The sequence below is a fragment of the Copadichromis virginalis genome, linkage group LG17 (genome assembly GCF_057382275.1).
Source record: "Copadichromis virginalis isolate Kocher_CV1m ecotype Utaka linkage group LG17, C_Virginalis_male_GT1.1, whole genome shotgun sequence".
NCBI lineage: Eukaryota > Metazoa > Chordata > Actinopteri > Cichliformes > Cichlidae > Copadichromis > Copadichromis virginalis.
The window spans coordinates 25,847,642-25,873,843 of NC_140634.1; the positions used below are offsets into that span (position 1 = coordinate 25,847,642).

The following is a 26,202-nucleotide window of genomic DNA, read 5'->3' on the forward strand; positions in this document are numbered from 1 at the left end:
CAGATATTTGGTTGAGGATTAAAACTAAAAAGAAACATTGAACTGAACAACATTATATGCATGTATATTAACAGTACTGTATATGCTCTGGAAGCATTTTCCCCAGGTAATGTGTTTAAACGTGTATAAGCAGTCGCTTGCTGTGGTCTCCAGGCTTTACTTGCAGCAATATGTCAAACCAATAACTACCTACATCATAAAATGACAAGTTTTCGCTATTCTTCCAAACACTCCCAATGAGTCACAGACTCTTAGCTGGGCAATGGTACCAAGCCCCAGCGGTCCGAATCTCAGCATTTTCTTTATTTGCACAATCAGATCGGGTGTTTATTTATTATCCTGACTCATTGCATTATAACATAAAACTGCAGCTGCAGACTTTTCGCGTGATAGCAGTTCGACTGTTAAGCAAGCCTCGTGCAAGTTCAGATGTGCAGTGGCCTCGTGTAAATTTGCATATTTGAGGCATTCCACTGATTTGCAGCATAGAAGCAATTAAACTAAAGGATGTCTCGAGGGTCCCCACCTGGTTTGAACCCAAACAACCTCTTTGATCTCTCTTAAGTGGCTGCATTCATGTTGCCAGACCTTATCTGAATAGAATTCAATTATTTTGGAATTCATGCACCATCGTCAAAAGAGTTGGGGAGCAGCAGCAATCACTGCAGGATCTTGGATAAGTTGGGAAATTGTGGATCACTCAGGATCTGTGTCGTAACACTGCCCCCTCATGGTTACAGAGACAAGAGAACTGGTTCTCTTTCACACTGCACATGATCGGACTGTGTTTGTACAACCTCACGCACTCAGGGGTCATTACCATTTTTCTTGTCTTACAGTAGTTAAATCTGTGCACCTGCAGGCAAACACAAAGGACATAAGCAGCAGAGAATTATGTTTTGGGCTTTTGTTTTGCCCTTCAGAACGCCATCTGCCTGCGCCTTACGTGTTACTCATGTGAATCGCATGCGAACGAGACTTACAGCTTGCCCACAGAGGCACTCTTCCAGAGTTCTCATCCTTGCAACTGTGTTTTGTGTTGAGTAGGTTAAAGAAAGCTGAGGGCATTATACCTTGGGCGCCCATCTGCTACTAGCAAAGATGCAAACATATGGTGGCAGTAAAGCAAAAGCACATAAATTCAGAGCTGTGTAAATGAATCAAATTTCTTAATATCACTAAATTACCATTTCTATGCTTTATGTCTCCTAATCAAGCAGGATGAGCTGTTTTTAAAAAAAAATTTTTTTGTTATGCTGCATGCTGTATAATCCTTCCATGCACCTTCTTCACTTTATTTCCCATCAGATTTTTTTGGGCACACTAAAATGAAATGCATGAATCCTTCACTGATTGTGTCATTTTTCACACTGTTAAAATCAGTTGAAAGTTTTCCCAAACGTCTCACTGACTTTTCATTTACTACTCAAATGAAATGAGAGAACTATTTGTCTTGTGCGATCATATCTAAATGCATTTGTTGACATAAACTACTGATGCTTCTGTCAAATGGTGAAACTTCAGTGGCTTTCCATTCAAAAAGTGGATGTTAACTTCATGCAGAAAGTAGACTTCATTGTTTATTCAAATGGCATAGTGTCGATAAGAAACTAGCTCTTATCACCTTTGTTTTTGTTAAAATAAGCATTTAAGTTTGATATCGTTAGACTCTATTTGAATAATTAATTATTGCTCTCTAATCTACTGCAGGGCCACAAGTGTCTGTCTTTTTAACTGCTTTTACGCAAGACCATCACTGGAATATTATCTCCTTTATTTTAGCAGACACAGCCTTAGAGAATCAGCCAAGAAAGCATACTATCTGAAATCCAAAAGCACCTACACAGGCTATTATATGCCTTGGCACAAGAAGGCGTACTGCGTGTTTATTGCACATATTCTGTGACAACAAAGAGCAGAAGGCACTGTGGAGGAGAGAATATAGACTTGGGGAGAGAGTCTTGACAGCCTTTAATCAAGATGCTCTGAGCGGTCCTCACAGCGTTGTTGATGTTGACTAGTTGTTTGTCTCCAGTCGGGTTTTCTTGATGTACTTTCAACTTTTTCAAATCCATTTTTTAACATAGTAGCAAATCACAACAACAGTCATCTCAAGGCGCTTTATATTGTGAGTTAAAGACTCTACAACGATAGAGAGAAACCCCCAACAATCAAAAGACCCTCTTTGTTCAAGGACCTGGCGACAGTGGGAAGGAAAAACTCCCTTTTAGCAGGAATACACCTGCGGCAGAACTGGGGTCCCTACCTGCATCTAAACACTTCTTTTAAGGCAGGGCTTTGTTTCTTGAAAGATGAATTTGAAAAATGTAATAAAATAACCAAGAATTTAAGCATACAGCAACAACAAAAATGTTAATCTACTTAAGGGGGACAGTTTCCATTTTTAGTGAGTAAATAGAATCACTAGCATTTATTATAGATTGCAGTAATCGAATGCTGAGATTTGGGATCACAAGTACACAGGCTATAAAGTAGTAGGGCAGTAAGCAAGGGGCTTAAGGAACCCTCAGGTGACCCAGACATACTTAAAGGAAATAAAAGGCAAACACCAGAATTATTCTATTCTAAGCACCCACCTGGGTCATTTTCTTATGAAGCTAAAATAATCTCAAATATTGGTTTGATGTCACTTGTGGAAGATAAACTGCACTAACCTCCATCATAGTGTACAGCCAAATAGCATCTGTCACTGTCTGCTATCCAGAAGATTTGGGGGGGTTAAAATAACTATTTCTTAGAACTGTTGGCTTATTTACAACCTATTTGGACTTCAGGCTGCTTCTTTCTTCAAATGTTGTGAATAAATGAAAAAAAAAAGCTGTTGTCCCATGTCTGACCTCTGACTACAGTGTGATGGGATAAATGTGGTCAAATTAGTTATTATCCTGAGTAGTCCATCGCTCTCATAACTGGCTTGATTGTGGCTCAGTGGATGTGATTATGTTCAGTTAGCAATTTCGTCAGCCACTCAACTATTTGCTCAGTTGCCTGGTCAACTGAAGAGTCTCAGTGGCTGAACCACTCAGCCAGTAAAGCAGCCATCCAGTAGCTGTAAGAAAAGTCCAGCCAAGAGGGCAGGCTTTCCCAAAATTCTGATGAATTCCAGATGAGAGCCCAGACACCCTGGCTTGAGAAGAGAACACACACACGAAAAAAAAGAAAAAAAAGAATTGAAAGTAGATGAGGAAGGGAGGTGACAAAAGAAAATTGAACACAGTGAAAGATGATCCTATGCACAAAGCCTATGAAGTGGAAAGGAGGGTTCTCATCCATCGTTGAGATGTTCATTTATGACTGAGAGACAGAACTCAGAAAGAAGGGAGTGTGTACTGATTTGTACGAGTGGATCTTGGTTGTGAGCATCAGCATGGCACAGTGGTGGACTTTACTCACTGTTGTTTACCTGTGCAGCTACTGTGCTGCCAGTCAGCACCACAGGAAAGGTATGTTGGCACACAAGCTCTGGTAATTAGGTCTAAATGCGCAATTATTAAGAGTCTGATTAGTGTCTCTCTATTATGAGATAAATGGCAATTTTATCACCATTGAGTATATTTGCATTCACAAATTATTCTGTTTTCATTTGTGGGATCATTTAAAATATTACTAGAAGACAGAGACAGAGTCAAATTGTGATGGCTGAGTCCTGGTACGAGTCTGTGGTTCCAGCTGTGAAAGAATGTGTTTATCCTCTTCAGTTAGCAGGAACATTGCAGTTTGCAGGACATCAGCAGATTGTTTTCCAGCGAAAAATGACTGGCCTGTTGTTACTGGATCTACTCACTGAGGAAATTCCTTTCTCATCACTCGCAGGCCTTGAAATCTGTAGACAAGTCACATGACGCTGAAGCCAGCAAAAACAAAGAAAGTTCAGAATTGTTTACATTGTTATACCATATCACCAAAATCCAGGAAATCATTTTTTTAATCATTGTTTTATTAAAAGTTTGTAAGACTTTTTTTCCCCCTTCAGCAATAAATCAAAAATCCAAAGTGACACTGTCAATAAAAAGTTTCTGAACATGCATTAATTGTCTGTGTTGTCAACAACTGCCCACTGCTGCTGAAAACAAGAGCAGAAAGAAAGTGAAGCTAATGTTCAGAAATGTTCCTGGAGTTGAGGGAAACGGCAGTTCTCTATTTACAATCTCACTGCAAGCAGCTCAGTTCACACTGGAGTGGATAGCACAGCATAGAATCAGTCCAGGACTGCTCTGTTTACATGTACAGGCCAGCAGCCGCTCTTTCAGTGATGAGGATGTGCACATTCAGGACAGTGAGGAGCGCTGATTTGGGCAGCCATCGCTGAATCAAAGAGAGAGCCTAAGAGTATATATTTCATCATTCATCATCTTACAACGATGTGGTTGTAGCCATTCAGCGCTCTGTGAATAGCACTCATGACAATCAGTCATTGGTCAGTTTGCAGTATGACACCAGTATGACAGTCTAACATTGTCATACATAACTGAAAAGTATTCCCAAACTGGTTGGCAAGTACTGCCTTTAGGTTTGTGTCTGTAGGTGAAATCAACAGCGAAGAGAGTCCTGCACCAAAAATCTCTTTGTGATTTCTTTGGTGATTAGCAGAATTTGCAGTAAAGACATTGGATTGTCTGCAAACACTAGGCACAGCTTTTAACTTGAAAGTAAATGTTTCCTGCTTCTGTCTCACTTTTCACAGTTTCAGTACTGCTCGGCCAGCGTTGGTGAGTGTCAGGGACTTTCCATGCAAACTCTACAATCTCTGTCTGGCCTTCAGGTCTGGTTTGGTCTTCAACCAATTACTAAACCACCAACAAGCCAACAAGTTTTAGGAAGTAGTGAGCAACTGATCTGCGATCATTCTGTGAATGGTTAAACAAGTGGTCACCCGGTTTTGGACCCAGGGTTTTGAATTTTCAAGTTCAGAATTCTTTGTAGTTTTGAAGTTATGTGATCTTTGGATTAGGTTTCTGTTATTGTTAGTGTTTAATTTTTTTACTCATTAATTCCTTTGTGTTTACAAGTTTTGTCTTTCTAGCCTTGTTATTTGTTCCTTCAGTTGCTGTTAAAACAGTAACTTTAGGGTTGTTTTTAATTAGTTCCCCTTTTTCTGTTCCTCCTTCTGTCTCATCTCTGTTTGTCTTTGTCACCTTTGTCTTCATGTTCACTCCATCTTGTTGTCTGTCTTTACTTTAAAGGGTTCTGTTTTTATTCATGTTGAGTGTAGCTTTTGTTCCTGTCCCTGTCCTCACTGATTCCCTGATTGGCTTCAGCTTGGTTTTGGTCCTCACCCGTCTCCTCTTCCTGCATTACCTTTTGTATATATGTTGTCTCAGTATTCCTTTGTCTTTTGTTGCATATAGTTGTGTGCTTCCTTAGCTTTGTGTTCATTGTGTTGGATTCCCCAGCTAAATGCTTCGTTGACTAAAGGATTTTTGGACTTGACTTTGGACTTTCTGATTCTCTGAAATAAGAAGCATTGAAGCTGTTATTATTTAGACCTGTTTTCCTGTTTTGCTTCATCAGATCTACAAAACCTTTAGACACATAGCGGTTCATGACATGACTTCAACTTTAGTAGTTTAGCAGTTGCTGGTTGCAAACCCATCTCTTTAGTTGGAATAAGACAATAGAGCTATTGAACACTGGTACTGAGAATAGATACCCTCTCTACTTTTAAGATTAGGCCTAAAACTTTCCAATCTGATGAAGCTTAGTTACAGCTGGATCATGTGACCTTGAATAATCTCTTCTTGCAATAGGTTTTATAGGCCTCTTCACAACATTAGCATATTTTGAAAAACAATGTTAAAGGGCACTGTATGTAAACGTGACACCAACTAATCACAGAAGAAACTAACCAAGTGATGAGTTGGGAATGTGCCCAGGCTTGTGTGGGTTATTAAAGGCTAAGCTCACACCTCCATGAGGTGGAGTGTGGGTGATGGGGAACCAGGAGAAACTGCAACCTTTCTCCCATATCTCCAGTTGTCACTACTGTCCCTAGTATATATCAGCTTCCCTGGCACCACTGCATGACTTTATTGCAGCTGGGCTTTACTACTGCTGGCCTCACAGTTATTCGGAGTATTTATGATGATCTGTGTTTACATCATAAATGGTAGAATTTAAATCTCTCTTTCATTACAATACTGTCATGGATTGGGATTTTACAATTTTCTATTATTTGAAGATATAGTGAAATGTAGAAGATGGTCCATTGCAGGGAAGATTTCATTGTATCCTGTGTCCTTTTCACCCTCTTTTATCGTACGCTGGAGGGATCCAGACATTCATTTGGGGTTTTTTTTTCTGTTTTTGATTGTTTTTCCTTCTCTCTCTTTCTGTCTTCGTCAAGACATCCTTCCAGCCAGGAGTACCATTTAGCCCAGCTAATTAATGGATCTTTGTTGTTCCCTCATCTCCTTGCAAGCAGTTAGCGGGAGATTACAAGTTCCCTGCCTCTACATAATGACACTGGGGGGAAGCCTGCCCATCCAAACATTGATTGTTTGGAGCGCCGAAGGAGGGAGGGGAGCATGACGGGTGAATGGGCTTAGAACAAGCAGCAGGGAAAGCTGATATGTTGTGATAAAGGACATCAGCAGTATATTAAACATTCAAGCTGAAAATGAGAAAAAAGAAAAATTTGCTCATAAGAATGAATCACCTCGTGATGGTTTGTTCGCCTGCACGTTAGCCGACCCCTACCTCCCGACCCCCCACCCACCAAAAACAACTTCATGGAAAATCCAGCTCTAACATATATGGACAGCCTACCTTCACCAGCCTCCTCACTTACATGTGATAAAATCGTAGTGATTAAAGCTGAGATGTCACTTTCACATTCATAAATATTGCACATTAACGCGGCATAATCAAAGATTTTGCATAGCGGTTGGTAATCAAAAATGACTAAATATCATTATTTCTCCTTCACTATGATAAATTCCTGGATTTTATATGTTGTCACTGCAAAGTTCAGTACATTTTCTGCACCATTAATCATCTGTTGTTGTCTGCCCTTCACCAGCTGTGTCGAAATATTTCTTTCCCATTTACTTTATTATGCACTCTATTTGGTCATCCATTGGGGAATGTGAAATTCCACAGTGACATATTTTTGTTCATGCAGTTCCTCAAAGCTAAAATCCACAATGCAAAGATGACTGTCCTGCAGCTGTCCTGCAGTGAGGGCAGGCGCTAAATGACAATAATTTATTTATTGCTTGTAACAGAATGAACAATATCTTGAATATCTATCCTGCAGTGGCCTCAATTTCTCACATCTGTTATCTCTACCTGACCTTCACAACCACCTGTGCTCCTTCATTAGCTCCTTTCTACGTATATGTGCCCTTTTTCTTTGTTATTGGCCATATTGTCAGTCACAGTGTCTCAAACTTATAAGCTAGTTCATTTTCATTGTAATCTTTAAGCATGATTCATTTAGATATCCAGTGTGTGCCCCTACCTATCTTTCCTCTAAGTCAGTATCGCCCTCACAATATTGTGCTGGGAGAAATCGAACAATTTAATGGAATGACTAGAATTACTGTTATTGCCTGTGCACATATACACTAATGCAGCTCCAACTATAACAAGCTATAATATTTTTATTCCAAAGTGCTATTGGAGCTGCTATAAACATAAAACACACACTTTCCTACATGCCAAAGGACTATTGTAGTAGTAGCAGAGCCTTTTTATGTAAATTACAGATTATTAATTTTAGATGTAAATCAGCGCTGGACTGGCCTCCAAGCTGTCATTTCCCCGCATCACCTCAATCCTTTAACGATATAACCCTTGTTCTAATGAGCACCCTCGGGTGTTGTATTGTTTACTTTAGCAATGGCCCGCTGAAGCTACCGTATCTATTCGGTAACTAATATGTCTGCACAGGCATCGCTCCTCCACAATACCTGATGCATTTGGGAGCTGCATACTCAATGAGGAGTATACATTTTCACCTACAAGTTGTCATCCACTTAGAGTTGGATGTTAGTACTTGATCTGGGGAAATCTTCTCTCTACTTGTCTTTGGTGTTTGGGGGTTGGAACAACTGTGCATGTTGCATATTATATTGCTTCAGAGTCACTCTTCAACAAGTTCAAACTTCTCCATTAGAAGTGTTTGAACTTTTATTGATTTCTGACATTATGATGAGGGTCGTGAACAGCATTTCATCTGCATTTGGAATTTACAATAAGTACATATGTTTTGATCCTTGAAACCCAAATTCATATTATAGGAAAAGGTGGAGTTAGACAATGTTTATTTGAGATTTCACAACGTCTGGCTATGGCCCCTGACGGTGGGGCAGGTGGAAGGACTGAGGTAACATGCTAAAGATTACACAGATGTGCCAGATTTTTGGAACCCCAACATGGAAATGTGGAGCTACACATTTCTTTACATTGAGAGCAGTGGCTGTGCTGCGAAAGGGAGGCCAGAGCTGAGACTGGCAGTCGCCCAAGCAGGAAGCAGGTACATAGGGAGCTCTGCCAATTTGTGTGGCTTTGGCTGGCCTGACAATTGCTATAAAGCTAAATGTATCTGGCCAGCGATGCTGCAGGCAGTCAAGCTGATCATTACTGCAGAATTGGTGAAGCAGGAATCCATAGATGCCACTGTAGCAGAGAGGAAGGATGACATCCAAATTCACATGAATGCCAGTGTTTATATACTGTATACCTCATTAAGATCTCCGTGTGTTGGCTTACACGCTGAATGGAGTACTGGACGGCAACAGAATATGGGTAGCAATGGAAAAAGAGAGCTGAACAGCTGTAGAACCCTAGAGGAAGTTTTACCTTAATTCATTATACTGTGAAACCTCCTTCCTTTGCTTAGGCTGCTGCCCCCGCGACCCGGCCTCGGATAAAGCGGATGAAGATGGATGGATGGATGGATGGACCTCCTTCTGTGCAAATCAAATTTGATTTTCAGTTTCTTCTCCTGATGCTACATTAACAAAAATGGTTCTTGGAGAGATAACAGAGATACACAAAAAAGTTTTCAAAGTCTGGGCAGTATTCAAAGTTATATTATTACAAACAGACCCTGCACATTCTCGTGTGACTCTTAATCTTTCTTTATTATAATGCAAATGTGTTGCTAGATTAAGGAAGTTCACAAATCATTTCTTAGACACAGCTATGTTATTTAGACAATTTAGACCATAATGTTATTTTTCATTGTAGACCAGTGAACTAATTGACTCGATTTGTAACAAAAGTTGTAAAATGGGATTAACCATATCAGTTCTTGTGTAATTTAACTTACCCCAGCCCTTTCTCTCTGTTCCCCTTCCTTCTTGAGAGCCACTCTTCCACTGAGACCATTTCTGATCAGGCTTCAGTGATCGGCAGACAGATCAACTGAAGGACCTGATGAATCTCCTCTAGATCCTGTGCTAGGCTTCTGCTGGATTTTTCTTTCCAATTTCACATCTCTATAGAGCAGCTCACTCTGGTGGTCCAGAATTATGAACTCTGAAGTTTCATCACACTGTACAATGTGTATTTAAAAAGAATTTTAAAAACCTCTGAATTAGGGTAAAAACAAAATATTCCAAAATAGCCCCGTGCTTAATTGTTAGTACATCAGATACTTAGGAAAGTATGTGAGTAATGTTAGCTGCTGTCCACCTCTAGATGTGAGGTTTAGCCTCTTGTTATCACTTCCAGGAAAATATGGATTTTGCTCAATTTTATCACAGAAATGAGGCGGCAGCAGCAACTGTTTCTAGCTGAAAGTGAGGGGTTTCATTCCAGCCGTATCAGGACACCTCACATTATGAGATCCCCCGTCTGCTACACATATGGGCTGACACTTTGAAGCCTGACCAAATGAGGTCAGTTACACCTGCCCTTCCACGAGTCAATAAGCAGATATCGCACCTCTGGGGGCACCAGGCCGCTGGTGCTTGTAGCAACTGTGGCTCAGGTCAAAGACCAGTTGATCTCTTCACAGCTGGAGCCCAAGTCTCAACCACATACATAATATTTGAACAGTAATGAATATGTGTTTACTCAACCTCTGGCCCTCCCGCATAAATGTCACAATAAATAATGTCCTGCCTTAATTTTTGAAAAGGGAGATTCTATAATCCAATTTTTTCTTCTTGTGTGTTCTAGTGCTGTACCCATCTGCATACAGGATAAAACGGGGAACATATTCACTGATCAACCCCACATTCCAGCACTCGGTGGAGGACATCAAGCTGCTTTTTGAGGTCAGTTAAGTTCTTGCGGCCCCGAAATAGTTCATGAGCTAGTGTTTCTTTAATGGAAACCAGTATTCTTAGAATGTGCACAAGACTTCTAAAAATAACACATTTGTGGCCTCACCCTGCTGATTAGAACAAAACACTGTGTACTGCTGCTGTGCTCCTAATCATTAGCAGGAATGTGAGATATTTTGGTGACATTGATGAAAAAGATATTTTACTTTCTTATGCCATCTTAGGCTCATTTCAAAATATTTAGATGATTAGGCTCTTTGGAACAGATTGAAATAGCCGTTAACAGGACGTGACCTTGCTAGCAACTCCATTTTTCAGTTAGCTGCTTATATATGTGAATGTGAATTTAGTGGATGCCTATCTATCTCCCAGATTCTGCTGGGTGGAATGCAGATACAAGGTGATGGACACACCCTGCTGATTCCAGATGAGGAGTTGGCCTCCCTGAGAAGTGTGGAAAAGCTGGAAGTCATCTGTGAGGAAGTACTGCCTAAAAGGCTCTCCGACATCAGGCGTCTGACGGCCGAGCTCACCCAGCGGCGCCAACCTCTGAGCTGGCAGGACTTTGAGAGGACAGTGCTGACGTTAGTGTACACCACTCAGACCCTGGCTCGTATCACCAACAAGCACCAGAAAGAGATATGGACCGACACCCTAATCCAGCTGTTCCAAGCTCTTCAAAAGGATCTCAAACCCTTTTGAGGAAAGAAGTTGTCCATATTTTTTTCAGTAGTGGAGATGCCGTTTATCCATGCCATTTCCAGTGTCCTGCAAAGTTTAAAAACAAATTAGATTATTATATTGCTTTTTATATGAAACTATTTGTATATACAAATACAAATATCAAAAAATGTATATAAAATTATATAAGCAATTTAATTTTTAACCAAAAAATGTAACTAAACTCAGGGTCCAAACTCACTTTTATCAGCGCTTTCAAACTTGACTTCCAGTCTTATCTGACTGGGCTAATTCCAATTAAGAGCTCAAACCACAAACTCCTGAAAAGTTATATCATGTGCTTCTGTTTTGTTTTGTTACCCTATGTGAGGTAAATAATAAAATTTTAATTCTCAAAAGATCAGCGTATCTTACTTTTCTATAAACTTATTTAAGCACAAGTTTAGATCAAGCAGACCTCAAGGTCCCAGTACATCAGCTCATAGCTGAGCTGTCAGATGATATGGGCTTGCAGAGATCGGCTGCTCTCACTTTCCTGGATTTTGTTTCTGATCATGTAAATCCACGGCATCAAATGAGACTCAACCTTCAGCAAAGCGAAGTGGTCATGGCTGAAGTCCCTTTTCTTTTAGCTATCAACTCGAAATGTAATGATCATCAAAGACGGTTTGTTATCATTTTGCAGCAAAATCAGTGTATAGTCTATCCCTACAGTCACACCAGGTATTTTAGACATGTTTCAATGTCCAAAATTACTATGCATTGACCCACCCCCTGAGTCTAGAATTCCCCCAAACTATTTTAGAGTGATTTACAGAGTAATTAATCATAATCTGCAGCAGTTTGAGTCACAAATATTCTCACAATATAGGCTATTTAGGCTAACTAGATTCCACCTACACATGATTAATTTAATATCATAATACAATGACATTGTAACAAACCATCAGTCTAATATCCAAAATATAAGGTTTAAACCAAAAAAGCCAAGCATACTAATAAAGGTAAACCATTAACTACTATTAAATCTGTTTTTGAGCTAAATAATGAATTACTATCACGTTTCTTAATGAACTAGTTCTGTTTTGTTACTGCATCAGTTGTGTTACGTCTCAGCTCCCGAGTGTGTGTTTGTTTTACGCTCACTAATGCATTATTTCTGAGCCCACTTATTTGTACATCGTGAAGAAATCAAATTAAATCAACAATGCTTTTGAGCCCCGCATATGCATACAAGCCAGAGGATGGCCTCATTAATCAAGTGCGTCCCGGTGTGCTCAAATAAACTTCTCAAACTTAGTTTAATGAAAATACATCACATAAGTACACACATACGCGCAATTACCTCAAAGTTTTTCCTTCTGATTTTTCTGATTATACTGATCTTTGACCTACTTTCAAAAAAAAATACTAAATCAAAGTGGTACATTAGTTTGACAACTCCATGGGAAGTCACCTCAAGCCCCCTGCCATGCCTGTGTACATGTTTGATGCCATCAGATAACTTTAGAAGGCGTAAGATGCTTTGCTCTGTCTGGAAAAGATTGCTCAGCTCATTTGATTTGCCACTAAAAGCCCTTTGAATAAAACCCACGGATTTATACTTAAGAGTCTGTGTACATCAATACGCTTGATTGCATTTCTGCAGTCTGTAAAATATCTGATGGATATGTGCTTCAGAGCTACCCATTTCCCCATTCATTATGGGAAATAGGTACTTAAGCTTTTGTGCAGTTCACTCATCAAGAAGGGGATAGAAAGCAGATATCTGGTTTGTGTTGTTTTCCCTCCAGAGTTGATTAGTTTTACATTTGCTTACACCTTACAGTATTTTGCTCAATTCATACTTTTATGTAACCGTGGAAATGTTCGTCACTCCCTGTCACCCAGATCGCATCTTCAGTTGCAGCTTCTGTAACTGTATACGTTAATCGCAGCATTTTCAGTGTCTTTCTCAGCATGTCAGCATTCATTGGCACTGACTAGAGGGGGCTGATTAATGAGGAAGTCAGGAAGACTGCAGCAAGGAATTTCCTTCCAAGGCGACGGATCAGCCTTCACCCTCGGCACCACTCTAACTATAATAGTGACCGATGAGTCTTGCATTTGACACGGCTTGTTTTTTGAACTCGCTTTGTCAGTTTACGTTGTTTAATGCAGATGTTATAATTTTCAAGCAGATTCCATGTTGCCAGTGACTTTCCAGACTGACTTAGAGAGGAATTGTGAGATTGTGGAATATTTGCCGAGCCTCTAATTAAATTTTGCTCTGTTATCACATTCAATATACAAAATATCGGGGACATGACGTTCCATTTGTGCAATCTAATCCTTAATTGTCATAAAGTTTTAAAATGATCTCACAAAGTGCTCTGCTAGGCTTCATTTCCTTCCCCTTTCTCTGTGATTGTGGTGCAGATTTAATAAGAAAAATCAGGCTTTTGCGTGGATTATTGACTTATCAGTCTGCTTCATGAAAAATGAGTCTGCAATATTTTATTCATTTAGAGTATTATCCCTAAATGTCAAGTGGAGCCCTCTGCATGTTGAGAGAGCATCACCAAGTGGCTGCTGACAGAACTGCTCTCCTCATCTGATACTGCATGTCTCTAAAGTGTCCATAACGCCCGTATCATGTCTTCATATAGGATCATTTAGGATATTTCTATACAATCACAGCTTAATATACAAATATCTGGTGTATCATTTCTCATGTTTTAACAGAAGCTGTTTCATGTCTACAGGACATAGGATGCTGTTTAGTATAGTTTGTTCAAGCCAAAACTGATGAAAGGGTTGTAGCATAGATGTGTTCTAAAGGAATTTAAAATTGTTTCCTATTGTCGATACATTTTCAGAAATAGCATAATGAAATCCAGTGAATCCAGTGAGTATGTCAACATTTCAACTACAGTCTTTCCTAAAATAAAGCAGAATATAACTGGATGGATGGATAGATGGTATAAAATCTTTTTGGATTTTTTAAATTATTATTGCCTCAAGATGCTCACTAGGTGGCAGCATTTCCAATCTGTTCCCCCAGATCTTGGCTCGTGGTATCTGTCACGATGTTTCCTTTTGTTGTTGACTTGTGCAGCAGATATAATGAGGAGTAATGAGTAAAAAGGGAGAACTGAACTATATAATGAAAGCAGCAGCATATCTTGTACTCTCACTTCCTCTTACTCTACAGTCAGTGTTTTGTTATGCATGCTGTAAGGCTTCTCGAAGAGTTCTCGTATGCATTACAATACATCTTTTTATGTTGACACAAAGTGCGGGAGACAGAAAACGACAGCATGGCATTTCTAATTAGATTTATTTTTCTTTGGAGGACGTGTTTTTGTTGGAGTTCGCTTAATTAGAGCTGAATCTCATCATAACTGGAATGTGTCTTTCCTGGTAGAACTATCCTCTGATCACCTCCAGATGAATACCCAGTTGTTTTAACTCTGCATATGTTTCCCCGCAGCTGTCAGGCATATTTTCATGCTTCAAGTCCGCAAACAGAGCGAGATGGGACTTTACAATGTGTCACATGTATACCCACCGTGCTTTCTCCATCAACTTAAACAACTCAATACCTGAAATGAAAATAAATAAATAAATAAATAAAACAGCGATTCAGGATTTTCTAAATCTACATAAATTAATACCATTTGTTCTTCTTTGAAAAACAGTCCAAACAATCTTTGACATGTTATGTTCACGAAGACATTTTTTTAAAGCAAACAGATTTTATTTGTTGTGCAACAAATTGTCATCCCAAGTGGGAGTAAAAAACACAGTGTGAGCATCCAGATGTAAGACTGCATGACGGGTGGTGATTTGTGGGCTCTGAGGTCATCAGCATCTGCCCATGAGCCCCTGTCATGCCAGTGTCATCGTCCCTTTTTTATGGCTAATAGTAGTTAGATCAGCTCCACCCTGCATTGCCTCGAGTCCAAGTTTAAGGCTATGATAGTGCAGCTTCTAAGGATTTAGTATTATAGCAGCTTGTCAACTGAAACCACGAATCTGGAAATAGGTTTGGGGCATTCTTGCAACCCTGTTATTCTCATGCGGCTAATGTTGCTGAGCATAGCGGAAAGATGGCGCCAGGGATAGATAGATGGATAGACAGAGGTAGGCTGCTTTATTAAGAGATACCTCACTGAGTAGGAGAGCCAATTACACTGCATGGGTGAGAGCAGGCAGCCTGCTCAAAACCTCCTGCTTGCTCCAGCTTACAGTAATGAGCACAGTTTTCCACAAAATCATCACAACAGCTGGGAGAGCGTAACAAAGAAACAATGCTGCGTAGATAATCGCTGTCCTGATACATTTGGATGTAGAATTGAAACCTTTTAAAAACAAAATGCTGTTTCAGTATTCTGGTCCACAGCGTTTTATCTTATCATGTCCTTCCAATCATGAGGATCTGCCACTAAGAGCTTGCAAAGCCTTTTTAGTTGTGGGATACATTTCAGCTTTCCCACCAAATATTTTCTTGGGCATCGCGGAATCTTTGATAAGGAAATGGGAGAAAGTTGGCGGGCCTAGAGATAGAGGCTAATGCTCGCTTATCAGCCGCTGTAATGAAGAGGTCTGAGATTCACACGGGAGTTGTGGTATGCTGTGTTTCAACATGGCTCCCCAAGTCACTAATTTGATTCAGCACGGTGCAGCCCCGTCACAGGTGGAGCAGTCTCAAAGGGACTCTTCCGATGGCTCATGAGACACTAAGACTGCTGCTGTATGTGGATGAGGTCTTAGACTCTCCTGAAATATTTGTGATTTGGAGGATTTTCACATTAACAGTTACATTTAACGATAAGTATAAGTATGATGAGCTATAAAGGAGGCCAGTCACCTTACCCTTTCTGTATAAAGCTGTTTGCAATTTAACCTAGCCTTTAGATTTTAAACCAAAAACACTTTCAGCACTTTCATCCAACAGAAGTAATTCAGATTAACACCAGTGTTACATCATATATGATACATGTGTAATGGGATAATATGTCAAGCTGTGTTCAGAGTCAGTTTCACTCCACCAAAGAACCCAGAAAAACCTGCTAAAGCCCAAAACAGTAGCTAGTAGAATTCACGACAAATGTGAAATAGTCCTCTCTTTTCTTCTAGCGGTCAAAACCACTTGGCCGAGCTCCAAGACAGCAGTAAATTCACATTTTAAATCGTCACCCGGCTGGAAATGTTGGTCATGACAAATGGCTTTTTCCATTTCATGTCCTCCACACAGCTCCTTGTCTCAACATCATAGGATTAAGGGGCTCTTTTAACAGGAGAAAAATAATAATAGAAGAACGTATTTTTGATGTAATGTGTTTCAGGTGAAACATATTACAACTGCCCTTCATTGCGAACTTGCTGATTATATTCTATGGATTCTCAAAAATATGACCCCACTAATGAAATGTGATTGCAAAGGAAACAGAGGGTGAGACCTAAAATAAGTGGGGCTTAAAGCGCTCTTTGACCCCAGCCACCCAGCAAAAGTCCTCTAATTTACATCACTTTCCTCTGATTCGTTGTAATGAAATCCTGTATATTTGTGCTCTACAGCCGCATGAGCAGGCATGCTTTCAACACAGAGTGTCATTAAAGGTTTTATAGCACTCTAACGTGCAGAACTGTAGGCCTGCCCCCAAATTCCTCTTAATTGATAAGATCTGCAAGTTTTAAAACTTTGTTGATTTTTTTGAACTAACTGTAGCACAAAGTTAGACACGTGGCACGGCCCTGGAGCCTGTAGTAGCCAGGCAAGGCTTAAACGGTGGACTCACGGGTGCAATCTGTCAAGTAAACACAGTTAAATGTGTTTTCTTTCAGATTTTCCAAAATTTATTTTTGTTTATACTCAGCCTCCCTTCCATTGAACTCAGCGCATAGTGGTAAATAATATTGCCACAGCAGGTGTCCAGGAACCGTGACTATAAATTAATTCAGTTCAATAAAGTTTGACTCACATTTTCCTGTTTAAAGGAGAATTAATGATTAATTGAGTTGATCAGTCATTTGGTCTGATTGTTTTAATGCCACCCATCCTAGTTTGCTTTTCCTGGACTTTCTGCTTCAGCATAAACACTTTGAGGAAGCACATGTCAGAGAGCAGGATAGAAGGGTTTGTTTCTTACAGAACAAACACTTTGTGTGTGTGTGTGTGTGTGTGTGTGTGTGTGTGTGTGTGTGTGTGTGTGTGTGCGTGCGCGCACGCGCGCACGCCCTGGACAGCTCATCAGCAGCCGCCTGCCTGCCCCATTATGTGTTTGGTGTCAAACTGACTGTGAAGAGGTGTACAGCCCCCGTGGGAGTCATATACCAAAGTTAACAATTTGCTTACACTCTCATTTCTCTTCACATCTGATTTGTATATCATCTGTGTACACTCTCGTGGCATAATAAACTGTGCTGGTAAATGTTTTTGTCCTCAAGCTGACCTCAGAAGAAAGGCCGTTGCTTTGAACCCCCACACCATGTAAACTTTTAGAAGAGGCATTGTTTTCCTCTTCAGAAAGGAAACATCTTTAGGAGGAACAAATGATTTTAAAAAAAGATATAAAACAATGATTCACTGACCTCAGTTGAATTTTTATAGCAATTCAATTTAAAGAAACAGATGTGTGTTTAGTCGCAAAGTGGCTCAACAGATGCTTTCAGTTTGGACAACAAAGCTCCACTCACTGCACAGACATTCCCTCTGACACGTGGGACGGTATTCTCATTGCGTTTTCCTTCTCCCCATAATCTGACTTCATTCAAATTCTTTTGTAAAATCAGATATTCTGAACTTTTAACTTGGACATGCGGGATCTTCTCTTTCAGAAAAGCTATGATTGATGTTTTATGCACAAAGAATGTGTTACTTGTTTCAGTATGCAAGAAAATCACTCCAGTCGTCTGCCCCTGCAACAAATTTAGCAGTTTTCACTCAGGAAATCCTTGTCTGGTATCTGTGCCAGGAAAGCATAAAGAAGTGTGCTGACTCCAGTATATATAAACTACAAACATAAGCTTTTCATCTGTATTTTATAATAAAAAATTTAAAAAGCATAAGGATTAAACTGTGTTAGCGGACTACACAGCCAATGCACATGTTATGGTTTGTTTTCATTATTGACCTCATAATCAATGATTTCATTTAGATTCTTTGTCATATAGTCCATGACGTCTTAGTATGCCGGGAGCAATGCCTCTTATATGAAGAACTACATGAGATAATCTGCCAATATAACTCCTGCTATTATAATAATTATGCAGTTCTTGGTTTGAGGACAGCGTGCCTGTAAATAACACTGCAATCCATTTGAGTTAATTAAATATACACTTTGTACTAAGTCAATAATGCTGCGGCTGCTGTAATGTTGGTTACTGTCGTGCTCTGTCAATACGTCTTCACTGTTTTATCTCCTGCAACTTGGCAAATTTACAGGAAGAGCGCACAGTGTTACATACTGTTATCTTGTTTCCTCTGTGTACACGAATGAGGACATTTAAATTGTAAGATTAATATTGTAACCATTATAGAAGTAATGCAAACCCATCCACTAAACATTGGGAATATACAGGAAAATGTAGGGATATACAAATAAATTGCATCATCATCTTCCTTTGGCCACTGTTTAAAGGATCACCACCGTGGATCATCTGCCTCTATATCATCGCTCTTCTGTCACACCAACCCTCAGCATGTCCTCCTCCTCTCCAACCTCTTCTGTGGTGTTCCTGTTTTTCTCCTGCCTGGCAGTTCCATCTTCAACATCTTGATTATTGATTTCATCTGGCAAACATTTTACCCCTGGTGCCCTTTGTGACGCAACACTCCCTTTTTTTCCAGGCTTGGGACCAGCACGAGGAGTACACTGGCTTGTGGCCCACCCATAGCTGGGTTGTCATCATCATCATCATTGCTGTCATCATCAAGGACGACTGCTCTGCTTCCACATTTATGTGTGCACATGATTGACTTTTTGTATTAAGGCAGCATTTAAACTTTAATACTCTGGCACACTAAATCTTCCCTTCTCCTTTCGTATGTTTCAGTTTTCCAGCTTAATTTTCTTCACTTGTTTTCAATTTCACTCTAATATGATTTACTTATGTTGATCAAAATCTATAGACTGTACTTAAAGGATGGATGTAGCCACGATGACATTATCGGCTAGTCTGTGGACTCTGCATTTTAAAGTTTCATATTAGCATCTGTGTGTCATGGCTACTGAACGGACCCACGCGCAGACAGTTCTTTCAAGGAAACAAAAAGGGGATTTATTTACAATAGGGATCACCTTAGTGCAAAATATATGTACAGTGAGTTGGGAGGGGGTCCAGGGCTCCAGGGAGAGAAGGGGGGGGGGAATCCACACACACGCTTCCTCTTCCACTCAGTCACCGCCACCGCTCCTCCGCACACACGCACTCCTCTTCAGCCGCACTCGCTCCAACACTCCACACACTGCCCCACTTGGACAGGTCCGGTGATTCGGTCCAGAATCTACAGACAGAAGGTCAAGGTTAGTTCCACAACATAAAACACGTGTAAGCGATTCTTCTTTGAATAAGCCGCGAGCACGAACTCAGGTGGTTCGACGTTCCAGCGGTGAGCTGCTCTGTGCCACTGCCTTAAATAGCAGCTGGGGAAATCAGCCAGATCAGCCGCAGGTGGACACCATCACACGGGTGCGTGGGCCAAGAGTGACAGCCCGTAATGAGCTCCACCCAGGCAGAGAGGAGGAGGAGAGACAAAAAACCAAAACTAACAACAACAAAACCTGTAGCCAGCGTGGGCCAACCAGAGAGACACGGGGACCGTGACACTGTGGGTGCCAAAAGTGAACAAACATGGACAATTGAGTGGGCTACTAAGTTATTGGTTAGCACTAGTATGCTTGTTTGGTCAGTTTTCACATTTCTTATAAATTGGGAAATTAAAAGTAGCAAGAAAAACCATGTTTAGTTTTGGCTAACAGCACTAAAAGCCTGCTTTTTAGTGTAATTAAGGTGGGCATTTTAACAGCGAGCCAGCAGAGGGTAACTTGAGCAGGGGTAGCGCACAGGCAGTACACGGGGAGTCACAGACTGGCCGACTTACCTGCAGAGAATGTTTGTTTTCAGACGGAGGCAGTGTCAGAAATATGTGGTACAACTGGCCTGTGGGCTGATGGACCAACCACAGCAGAGAGGAGGGAATTTATAACATACAAACAGCTGAAGTAAAACTGAGTGAAAACAATGAAAACCGCCCGCTGCTGCTACTGCCTGTGCTCTGTTTTTTTTAGTCTTGAACGATTCTTCAATGCTTCTCCCATTCCTGGTCAACTCTGCTGTACCTCCATTCCCTGTTCTGGCCAACTTGTCAACCAGCCCTCAAGGATAGTTAATCTGCCTTGTGCAAAGTGCTAGGATTGTGTGGGACTGCACGGAACCATGTTTGATTGAAAATCTTTCTCTGAACATAATCAGAATCAGAATCAGAATACTTTATTGATCCCTGGGGGAAATTATTTTTTGTTACAGTGCTCCATTTTAAACCAACATTAAGACAAGACAGACAATACGCTAACTAAGAATAGTACAATATATACATATATATACATACATACATACATAAGTCACTTATAAATAAATAGTTGGAAAAGAAACATGTGTAGCTGTAGCAGCAAACAGTGTGTTAAGTGGATGCGTTGTACAGGGAGATGGCCACAGGCAGGAATGATTTCCTGTGTCGTTCAGTGGTGCTTTTCGGTAATCTCAGTCTCTCACTGAACGAGCTCCTGTGACTGACCAACATGTCATGGAGTGGGTGGGAGGTGTTATAAACCTGTATGTTTAGTTTTTGTTGTCAATCTCAAGTGGCCACTCGAGGAAATGCAGTTTTTAGCACTTCTATAGTGGTTTCTTTTTTCAGTCCTAGAGACAATAAACTACAATAGTTAAATCCCAACTCAAGGCACTTGAGTCAACAAAATTAGAGATGGAAATCCTTCGACTAAACACACAGCAACCTGGGGCCCCTTCTTTTCATTATCCACCTTCTACCGCTCTGACACATTTTTCATAAATACAATATTCAGTTTCACTGTTATGCTGATGACACCCAACTTTATCTGTCCACTAAACCTGATTCTGCTCTTCCCCCATCCTCCCTCACCCTTTGTTTAGCCGAACTAAATTCATGGTTCTCTTCTAATTTTTTTCAAACTCAATAGTAATAAATCGGAGCTTCTCTTGGTAGGCACTAAATCAACATTATCCAGAACCAACAGTTTCTCTGTTACTATCAATAACTCGCCGGTCTTCGTTTCTTCCTCTGTGAAAAGCTTGAGTGTCATCCTCGACAGTACTTTATCTTTCAATTCACATATTAATAATGTTACTCGGTTTGCATATTTTCAATTGCGCAACATTAATCATCTCCGTCCTTTTCTCACCCCACATGTCACTGCCATTCTTGTCCACAGCCTTGTTACTTCTCGGATTGATTATTGTAATTCAATTATTTTGGTCTTACTCAAAAATCCATCCACAAGCTCCAACGTGTCCAGAATTCTGCTGCCCGTATCATCACCAGGACCCCTTCTACCCACCACATTACTCCTGCCTTGCAGCAGCTTCATTGGCTCCCGGTCAAATATCGTATCAATTTCAAAATACTCTCGTACACATTTAAGGCTATTCATCATCTCTCTCCTCCATATCTCTCTGATCTGGTTCGGATCACCGCCCCATCTCGGTGTCTTAGATCCTCTTCTTCCCTTTCTCTCTCTGTTCCCTCCCACCGTCTGGCCACCATGGGGAGCAGGGCTTTCAGCTGCTCTGTTCCTCGACTCTGGAATTCCCTACCTCCTGATTTAAGAAATATCTCTTCCTTCTCTCTCTTTAAGTCCCAACTCAAAACTAACTTGTTCAAAATAGCTTATCCCACATAACCTCTCCACTCTGCTATTTTAAATCTGTTTTATGTCTTATGCTTTTATGATTGTGTAAACTGTTTGCTTTTATGTTGCTTTTATTATTCTACCTTGTACAGTGTCCTTAAAAGGCGCTTTCAAATAAAATGTATTATTATTACTGTTGGTGTCAGGCTCAAATTTGCACATAATATAAGCTTCCTGTCCTGCTGTCTGCAGCTACAGACCGCTGCCACTAACATGCACGTCAAAAGTGCATATCTCAGATTTGCTCTGTTGGTTTTTGTGTGCTTGGCAAATGTGAGTATAAGCTGTGAGGCTGCTGGAGACTATAGTTTCTGCCACAGTTATGTTTATGGGTAATTATCTTCCTTGAGAGCAAATATGATTGAAATTATGGTCACTTACTTTTCAAACTACAACTTTTACAGATGCTGTTTTTAAAATGCAGCCCACACTAATATGGTTAAAGCCAACAAGTACAACAATTTTTAGGCACGACAGTTTTTCTCCTGGATTTTGCCACTTATAAACATCATGTTTCTTAAAAATTAGGCTGCAAGCAACTGTGATCTTTGTGATAATACCTCAAAGGGTAAACAACAAACAATTTTACTATTTCCCCCATAAAGACGACATTTGACACCTCAGTATATATCAATATAGGTGCAGTTTGACAACCTTTAGAATAGTTTCTGGGTTTTTCCAAGCGTTGTTGAATAGGCAGAGACCACCCTGACTGACTTCTGGTGACCCCATTTTGTCCTACATCAGCCCTGAAATATAACAGAAACCACACAGTTCAGAAAAGAGCTTCAAGGGTTATTCCCAGCAGGCGTTCAAATGGTAAAGAGTTAAAGCAAGAGAGGTTTAATAACTATCTCAGCATAGTGCTTTTCAAGCTGAAACACACCCAAAAAGATGGGTTTTTACATCTCTTTTCTTCTTTATCACCCGCCACCTTTGTCAAAAAAATAAAACAAACTTTTATTGCTGGCTATGAGATTTTGCTGACATGCATGCATGAAATCTTAAGCGTGGTAATTCTAGAAAGTAACTGGTCTCTTTATGGGGATGGCTTCACGTGTACCAGATGGATGTCTAAACCAATCTGCAATTGAGACAAAGATCTCCGCCACACACTCCCCTGGGAAACTGGGTGTACAGGTTAATTCTGACCTAATCAATCAAAGCCTTGAATGGAATTACCTTTGAGTATTCCTGATCTTTCACTCAGCCAATTAAGACTATTCATCTGCTCGGGGTGGAGATGGTCCCGTGGCACTTGCAGGGTCGAACTAATTAAACATCTTGGCTTCTCGCTGCTGTCCTGCAGCTCATTTACTTAAAACATGGGCACTGGTTAAGCAAAAATGCTCTTTTTGTTTTAGACGTGTACTGTTTGATTATTGATTTGGACCTGATGTCATCCCAGGTTAAGTGTAAATCTGTAAGAGGTCACACTGCAGAGGTAATCAAGAAAATGGAGAGTGACAGGCCTTATTTTAGTTGAATTGTATAGCAGACAAAATGACATGTAGGTGGAGGGGCTGCTAGACTGAGAACATTAGATTAATGATCATGCTAACTTTGGCAAGCCAAACAACAACAATCTGTACTAAAATTTTATGACTGGCAAATGATAGTCTTGCTTGCCTTTGTTTCAAAAGCTAACTTAATTTTTGCTTCCTGCTCACATATGTTCATAATTGTTTGCTGCGGTCCCTTCTCTTTAACTAAGCAGGCTTGTCCTTGGACACAGCAGCTGCCTGCCGTATAAAATGAAGTCATAGCCATATCCTCCCAGCACAATATAATCTTCTCTCCATGCATTTCAAACTTAGCCAGGATTACTCAGACTAGATAAGGAAAGTGGAAAATTTCATTTCTAATGGTTGTACTAAAATACTGCATTACCTTCATGCTATAATCTCTATAATGGTAAAAAAAAAATTGAACAATTCACACTGGTACTGTGGATTTATTTTCCTGAACTGCTCTATGAGCCATATTCTTTAAAGTAGGGAAAACATGTCGCAGGAGATTGACAGGCAGATCGGTACAGTCTGTAGTGAAGGCAGAGCTGAGGCTGAAGGTGAAGCTGTCATTTTACTGCTTCTTTTCTCACCTCTGACCATGAGCTGTGGATAGCGACCGAAACCATGAGATGCTGGTGACAAGCGGTGCAAATGAGTTTCCACCTAGTGGAGTCTGTACTCTGGAGATTGGGTGAGGAGCTCATTCATCAGGAGGGGCTCAGACTATGCTGTCCTGTGGAAGCCTGGCTGGAGGAATGTTTGGGGCATGAGGACCCAGAAAATAAACCTGGATCGTCACCTTCCTATAAGTGACTACATATTGCAGCGACACATACCACAACAATGAAAGGTCCACTTATAAGCAGCATAATTAGAGTTCATTGTTTAGCACAAGGACAATGCCTACATCGAAAAAATGTGATAGGCTCCAAGTTGCTGAACTTGCTCACATCGGTAATGCAGGAGCCACTATTCTACCAATATCATCATATATAGCCTATGACATTTTCTTGTGTGTATTATTTTCATAGCTGTGATAAACCATGTATAGACTAAACTGATTCTGAAGTCATCTCACTTCCCTGCGTTTCAGTAAAAGTACCTTGTTCAAGTGCAGCATGATTACCTCTGCTTTGTAATGGCAGAATAATGGATAAGGATTTGTGGGATTTAGAAAAACATGATTCGATTAATTTATATAAACCAATATGACTCAAAGGAAAGCAACACTTGGCAATCTTTTTCTCTCATTTTATGCCAAAGATGCCCTGAACAGTTCCAGCAAGCAAAGCAGTAGCGCTAATTAAGGCAGTTCTTCAGATGATAACGTTTTAACACTAATCCCGGGCATATTGATTAAACTGTCTGGGCCTCAATCTATGTATCACTTAGGGTTTAAGTGGCCTTTAGAAGCCCCCACACTGAAAGCACAAACAAATAACAGGTACTAAACAGTAAACAATGTTAAGAACGCAGGTCAGCTGCCTGTATGACTTTATTCATCCACTGTAATAAAAGCCTTATTTTAGTCCTGATTAGTTAGAAACAGCAGAGGTGAAGGGTGTGTGTTTGCAAAGAGCCGACAGATATCAGCAAGACAAAGACAGTTTGGCTACATGCGTTTAGATGCTTCCTAACAACAGGTAGAATTTGGAATGGTGTATTTCTTAAAGGTGATAGAAGCAGGCACCATGAGAACTTAGAGAACGGCACTTTTTACTACTTTCTACTTTTGTTTCTATCTTTATCCAAACCGCAAGTACATGCAAATATCAGCAGAAAGTGAGCACAAAGGACAGAACTGCTCCCAGATAAGATTTTATTACTCTTGTTGCACGTGAAATGTGTTTGCCTTTGTTGGTCCTTTTCATTAGAAACAGTTTTATGTTGTTTCAGGAATGCCTACACGGGTAGTTTGAGATGGTAAGACAAACAGCTGGTTTACACTGAAGGACTCTGTGAAAAAGATACATTTAACTTACTGATAGTTACTTAATACTTGAAGGTATTTGCTCATTAGTACTAAATGCAAAGTAGTTAATGGGTCTGTCTTTTAGTTTTGTTGAGATTGGACTAACTTCAGTGACATATTTAAAAACAAAACTTTGATCTAACAATGCTCTAGCGTAAGGTGGAGTGAGGATTTTGCAATTAATTCAAAGTAAGGACAAGATTTCATTGTAATCCACTGACTAATTATTGAGACATTTCACTGTAAACCATAGAAAACACTCACGGGCCACTTAATTCAGTTTGCCTGATGACCTCCTTGTTAATGTAAATATTTAAGTAGCCAACCCAATTTAAGGAACTCAATGCATTTGCACATGTAGACATAGTCGAGATGAGTTGATGAAGTTCAAACTGAGAGTCAGAATGCAGAAGAAAGGCGATTTAAGTGGCTTTAAATGTGGCTGTAGGTGTCCCAAGGGCTAGTGCGCATATTTCAGAGACTGATAGGAAAGCAAGAGTAAATAACCAATTGCTATAACTAAAATATGCAGAAAAGATGCCAGTCCTGTCAACTAAGAACAGGAAACTGGGCCTTTATGACTACAGTGTACCCATCTTCTAATAGTTGCTTCTAGCATAATAATATGCCAATTCACAAAGCCCAAAGCATTTCAAACTGGTTTGTTTGACCATGAAAAATGGTTCACTGTACTCAAATGGCCTCCACAGTCTCCACTTTAATGTTAATAGAGGACTCTTGGGGTGTGGTGGAACAGATGTCCAGACGCTTTTCTTTGCAAGCTCCTTTGACTACGATGACCTGGATGACTGAGAACCTTCACAGACGTGGTGGAACAAGAGATGTAC

At 40.2% G+C, this 26,202-nt stretch overlaps 1 protein-coding gene and 1 long non-coding RNA gene across 2 annotated transcripts; one reads left to right on the plus strand and one right to left on the minus strand.

Moving 5' to 3' along the window:
* Positions 1 to 3,186: 3,186 nt before the first annotated feature.
* Positions 3,187 to 11,293, plus strand: fam180a (family with sequence similarity 180 member A). Its single transcript, XM_085437073.1, has 3 exons — positions 3,187 to 3,464; positions 10,150 to 10,247; positions 10,629 to 11,293. The coding sequence occupies exons 1-3, from the start codon at positions 3,389 to 3,391 to the stop codon at positions 10,956 to 10,958; spliced, it is 504 nt and encodes a 167-aa protein (XP_085293199.1). The 5' UTR covers positions 3,187 to 3,388; the 3' UTR covers positions 10,959 to 11,293.
* A 7,894-nt stretch (positions 11,294 to 19,187) lies between these two features.
* Positions 19,188 to 19,737, minus strand: LOC146689519 (uncharacterized). The gene is made up of 2 exons (XR_014916197.1): positions 19,511 to 19,737; positions 19,188 to 19,428 (listed from the first exon to the last, which is right to left on the minus strand). It is a non-coding gene; the product is annotated as an uncharacterized LOC146689519 (long non-coding RNA).
* Between the last annotated feature and the right edge of the window lie 6,465 nt (positions 19,738 to 26,202).